At 58.6% G+C, this 4,880-nt stretch overlaps 3 protein-coding genes across 3 annotated transcripts; 1 reads left to right on the forward strand and 2 right to left on the reverse strand.

The window, feature by feature from the left end:
• Positions 1-30: 30 nt before the first annotated feature.
• BO86DRAFT_394027 (ketoreductase) lies at positions 31-1,409 on the reverse strand. Its single transcript, XM_025673154.1, has 2 exons — positions 1,104-1,409; positions 31-1,024 (listed from the first exon to the last, which is right to left on the reverse strand). The coding sequence occupies exons 1-2, from the start codon at positions 1,278-1,280 to the stop codon at positions 161-163; spliced, it is 1,041 nt and encodes a 346-aa protein (XP_025521622.1). The 5' UTR covers positions 1,281-1,409; the 3' UTR covers positions 31-160.
• BO86DRAFT_394028 (Erg28 family protein) lies at positions 1,274-2,651 on the forward strand. The gene has a single exon (XM_025673155.1). It carries the CDS (start codon positions 1,697-1,699, stop codon positions 2,234-2,236), a length of 540 nt encoding a protein of 179 aa, XP_025521623.1. The 5' UTR covers positions 1,274-1,696; the 3' UTR covers positions 2,237-2,651.
• Positions 2,652-2,708: 57 nt separating this feature from the next.
• Positions 2,709-4,529, reverse strand: BO86DRAFT_394029 (UDP-glucose:hexose-1-phosphate uridylyltransferase). Its single transcript, XM_025673156.1, has 4 exons — positions 4,068-4,529; positions 3,770-3,954; positions 2,935-3,700; positions 2,709-2,879 (listed from the first exon to the last, which is right to left on the reverse strand). Exons 1-4 carry the CDS (start codon positions 4,166-4,168, stop codon positions 2,774-2,776), a joined length of 1,158 nt encoding a protein of 385 aa, XP_025521624.1. The 5' UTR covers positions 4,169-4,529; the 3' UTR covers positions 2,709-2,773.
• Between the last annotated feature and the right edge of the window lie 351 nt (positions 4,530-4,880).

A 4,880-nucleotide genomic window follows, 5' to 3' on the forward strand; every position in this document is an offset into this window, starting at 1 on the left:
TTGCGGAATTCACGCCGAACTCCACACCCTCCCCCTGCTCATCCCCCGCGTAAAAACTATCCCCCAGCCAAAGCCCTTTCCCCTCTCGCCTCCCCTCCCTGAGTCATCCCCACGTGGTCGTGCGGACCAGCTCTAAGAATAGAAAGGATCCGCGGCCCGCTCAGGTGCTCTTCTTCCCCTTCTCCCGCTCGGCCTTGCGCAGGGCGCGCTTGCGGATCGCCTCGTGCATGCCCTTGTTCTGGCCGACCACGAACTTGCCCATGGTGCCGGTGATGCAGGTCAGGAAGTAGGCCATCAGGCCGTGGCTCCAGTAGGGCGAGGAGCTGTAGGCGTAGCTGGGGGAGCCGCCGTTGCGGCCGATCTTGGCGAGGACGGACTTGACGAAGGCGCGGGGGTCGGGGATCGTGGCGCTGGTGCGGCGGATCTTCGACATGGCGGAGGTGATCAGGTAGGCCTGGACCAGCTCGACCGTGATGCCGTGGGGCTCGAGCTCGGCGCCCAGCGAGGTCGACCACTGCTGCAGGAAGGCCTTGCTGCCGGAGTAGGTGGCCAGGAGCGGGGTCGGGAGCAGGCCGCCGAAGGAGCCCATGGTCAGGACCAGCCCGCGCTTGCGCTGGATCATGCCGGGCACGACCAGCTGGGTCGCCCGCAGGGTCCCCATGCAGTTGATGGTCACGATGTCGGCCAGCTCGTCCGCCGGGGTCAGCGCGAACGGCGTCGGGATGTTGTGGCTCTTGCCGACGTTGTTGACCAGCACCGCCACATCCAGCTCCGCCACAAGCTCCTGGAGCTGGTCGTAGTCGCTGTCCTGGTTGCGGGCAAAGTCCATCGCCAGGGTCCGGGTCTGCACGGCCGGGTACTTCGACTGGAGTTCGGCGCGGAGGGCATCGAGCTTGGAGGCGGTCCGGGACACGAGGACGAGGTTGAAGTCGGCGCGAGCCAGCTGCAGGGCGAACTCCTTGCCCAGTCCGTCCGAGGCCCCGGTCACCACGGCCCAGCTACCCTTGGGGCCGAAGGAGCGGAGCTGCATCACCAGATTATCAGTTTCCCTGTTCGCTGCGATCATCGCCATGCCACAGTTATGGTCCCGGGAGTCGACATACCGGCTTGCCAGGGAGCACGAACAAGCTCAACAGGACCCGAACGAAGAGCAAGGCGCGGGAGACGACGAACAAGCTCCCAGCACCCAGAAGCAGGGAGGCGCCCACAGTCTGCCAGCCCGGCTGCAGATGAAGGTGCCAGTTAGACAAACAATCGAGATGCTTGGTAATGAACTCCATGATTGCGATTGCCTCAGTGGTGGCAGTGTAACCCTGAAACAATCCAAATGCGGAGGGGTTGTGTCACTGTGAAAGCTAAAAAGAGGGGGGGAAAGTGGGAAAAGACGCGGAGGATTGACGCGGAGAAGGAAAAACCGGAGCTGAGCTGAGCTGAGCTGAGCTGAGCTGAGCTGAGCTGAGAGGGAATTGTTGGGGTTTGCCAAGCCGGCAACTTCAACAAACATGCATCCCGGGGAGCTACCGAGGAGCTTCATCTTTTTATCTTTTTTATCGTTCAGCTCTCTGCTCTGCGTCACCTCGGTTCAATAACACCACCATTTGAATCGAGATAGTCCACCCAGCTCACAGACCCCTCCAACACCAACACTGACACCAACAATGCTCTCCCTTCCCCCCTTCGAGGGCTTCCTCCCTCAATGGCTCGTCCTGGTCCGTCACTTCGTCTACACCGCTCATTCCCATTCCCATTCCCATTCCCATTCCCAATTCCTAATCAATCCTCATCCTCATCCTCATCCTCATCACACAACAAAACCACCACCACCACACTTCCCCTTTCCCTTCCCAATAAACTAACCCCCTCCAAAAAAAAACAGGTCTCCGTCGTCTCCGCCGCCAATAGCCTACAAGCCTACCGCTCCGAAGCCTACGCCGCCGAGCTCTACAACGGCCGCACCCCGGAAGGCTACGTCTTCACCAACCCGCTCTCGTCGCGCACCTTCGGCACCTGGACCTTCCTCTCCGCCGTGATCCGCTTCTACGCCGCCTACAACATCAACAACCCGGCCGTGTACGACCTGGCCCTGTGGACGTTCGGCATCGCGCTGGTGCACTTCGTCGGCGAGCTGGTGCAGGGGAGCGCCCGGCTGCGCGGCCGCTTCGTCAGCCCGCTACTCGTCGCCTCGTCCACGTTGACCTGGATGTTCTGGGAGCGGTCGTGGTATTTGGGTCATTAGTTTATGCAAGGAAAAGGGAGTGGGGGGTGAGAGAGGTTTTTAGGGTGGATGGGTTAATCTGGATCGGTTGATCGGTTGAAGGGGTTCGTTCAGGCGGTGTTGCTGTAGGTGGGAAGGGTGAGGAGAAGGAGGAGGAGGAGGAGGGGGAGTAATGGATGCGGGCGCATGTTCACTAATGTTAGTTTGTAACACTAATGATGATGAGTTCAAGTCGGGACGATTGTCTAGGTGGTGGAAGTGGAGGTTCTGGGGTAATGGGTTGACCGAGTTGTGTCGTGCATGGCAGCAAGCAGGGTCTGCCGATCTGGCGGATCCACTTATATATATCTGTATCGTCGGATCGATCGGTCTCGCTCCCCCACAATCTGGGAACAACAGATCCGTCGGTTTGCTTTAGAACACGATTTGTCATGAGAGAGGTTTTTTTTTTTTTTTTTTTCTTTTAAGACAAAGGGAGAAGCTCGAGGTGGGACTAGGTAGAATGTACAGCTATTATCAGAAAGGTATGTGCACTATCATTGAACCCCTATCTACAACCTAGGCATCCATCTTCTTACGGTACAGTTCTCCTCCGCAGCCACGGAGTCTGGCAGCCGCCTGCTCCGGGGTAATGTCACGCTGAGGCTCGCCCAGCATCTCGTATCTAAAAGCCTTGTCAGTTTACCGTCTGCAGACAGAGAGCGAGAACCATCACTTACCCCACCAAGAACTTGCGGACGGTCGCACTGCGCAGCAGCGGAGGGTAGAAGTGCAGGTGGAGGTACGAGGCCTCGACCTCCTCCTCGGTGCCCTCCAGCGGCGCCTGGTGGATGCCCATGCTGTAGGGGAAGTGCGTCTCGAACAGGTTGTCGTAGCGGCGGGTGACCTCGGCGATGGCCTCGGCCAGGTGGGCCTTCTCGGCGTCGGCCAGGTCGACGAGGGCGCGCTTGTGCGTCTTGCTGACGACCATGGTCTCGAAGGGCCAGACGGCCCACCAGGGGCACACGACGAGGAAGCTGGCGTTCTCGAACACCACGCGCTCCTGCTTGCGGCTCTCCAGCGCGGCGTAGGCCTCCAGCATGTGCTTGCCGCCGTGCTCGCGGCGGTACTTCTGCAGCTGCTCCAGCTCCATGGCGGGCTCCTCGGGCAGCGAGCTGGTCGTCCACACCTGGCCGTGCGGGTGCGGGTTCGAGCACCCCATCGCGGCCCCCTTGTTCTCGAAGATCTGCATGTAGCGGTACTGCTCCTTGGGCGCCGTCGCGCTGGCCGTCGGCGCGTCGGGCGGCAGCGTCGTCGCCGGCGCGACCGCCGCCAGCGGGGACTTGGGCGACAGGTGCGCCGTGTACAGCTGGGTCCAGGCGTCAATGACGGGCACGATCTCGGCGGGCGACAGATCCGCCAGCGTCAGGTTGTGCGCCGCCGAGAAGGTGAGCACATAGCATTTGCCCGTGACCGGCTCGGCCTTGAGGAAGAACGACTCGGCTTCTGTGGGCAGAACGCTTGTGAGTGAGGGGTTCGTCCGCTGTGTGAACGGTTTGTTGTGTCAGATTATACCTTCGGTGCTCTCCGGAGTATACGGAGCCTGCTCCTCCTTGACTGCGCTGTAGTCGTTCACGAAGACAAACGTCTTGTCATACTTGGGGTTGGAATCACCCTGAGCGCGCTTGTTGCCCGGGCAGAGATAGCAAGCAGGATCATACGAGGGCAACGTGGTCTTAGACGGACTCTCCTGCTGGCCTCTGGAAGGCAAGTTGATATTAGCTGCTGGATCTTTCGTGCGTCTCTCAAAAGTCCAAAGAGAGGGGCTCTCTCAGAAACCTAGCACCTGAAATCACGCCAGCATAATACTTACTGCCAGGGACGCTTGGTCCGGTGAGGGGAGACCAAGATAGAAGAGCCGCGCAGAGGGTTGTATCTGCGGTGGGAGATGTCGTCGAGAACTTTTTCAACCATGGTCGCGAAAGATTTGCGCTGAATAGATTACAAGAAAGCAGAGAACAGAGAGTGTGGGAATCAGAAGACAGGCGAAAAAGAGAAAGAAGAGGAAAAACAGCACAGAAGGCCGAAGCGAGCGAGAGAAGAAAAACCTGGGCTGGCTGGCGGGGCCGGCCGTCGCGGGGCTCCGGAAATTATGCCCACCACGGGGTACTATGTAGATTAAAAGCCACTCGGGTATTTAAGCGATGGACTCTGACGCTGCCATGTCACTTCAGGGACTTTGTTGTTGATAATGCCGATGACTGATAGACTTTGCGGAATTTTTCCGGAAGTATTGATCGTGTTATCAGGGGTATAAAGTGCAGAGAATGGGGGGTTATGTACAATGGTTGAACCCTTTTCGGGGTCAGCTTCCCCGCGGTTAGCCGACTTGAGTGGAGTTCTTACGTCGGGCCGACCGGCTGACGTCATCCCCGCCAACTGGTCAGTTCAGCATCACATGGTCTGGTCCTGTTATCATCCAGCTAACTCGGTGGGTCAAGTTATCACAGATAGTCAGCAGTCAGTGAGTTACATGCAGGGCACATACACAGGCCTACAGGAATACGTATGTACACACCGCACAGCAGCAAGGAGAATGCTATTAGTATGGCCAGTGACAACGACACCACCAAGACAAACCTCTTCTCTCTGCCTAACGAAGTACGCTTGAAGCCGTGACCTCTTA

Source organism: Aspergillus japonicus, assembly GCF_003184785.1.
Source record: "Aspergillus japonicus CBS 114.51 unplaced genomic scaffold BO86scaffold_158, whole genome shotgun sequence".
Taxonomy (NCBI): domain Eukaryota; kingdom Fungi; phylum Ascomycota; class Eurotiomycetes; order Eurotiales; family Aspergillaceae; genus Aspergillus; species Aspergillus japonicus.

Bases quoted from the DNA above. Each gene is read 5' to 3' on its own strand.
- BO86DRAFT_394027 (XM_025673154.1), bottom strand. From the start codon at position 1,280: ATGGAGTTCATTACCAAGCATCTCGATTGTTTGTCTAACTGGCACCTT. The intron at 1,025-1,103 runs GTATGTCGACTC...CTGGTGATGCAG, and splicing joins TCGTGCTCCCTGGCAAGCCG to CTCCGCTCCTTCGGCCCCAA.
- BO86DRAFT_394028 (XM_025673155.1), top strand. From the start codon at position 1,697: ATGGCTCGTCCTGGTCCGTCACTTCGTCTACACCGCTCATTCCCATTC.
- BO86DRAFT_394029 (XM_025673156.1), bottom strand. From the start codon at position 4,168: ATGGTTGAAAAAGTTCTCGACGACATCTCCCACCGCAGATACAACCCT. The intron at 3,955-4,067 runs GTAAGTATTATG...CTTGCCTTCCAG, and splicing joins CGGACCAAGCGTCCCTGGCA to AGGCCAGCAGGAGAGTCCGT. The intron at 3,701-3,769 runs GTATAATCTGAC...TTCTGCCCACAG, and splicing joins TACTCCGGAGAGCACCGAAG to AAGCCGAGTCGTTCTTCCTC.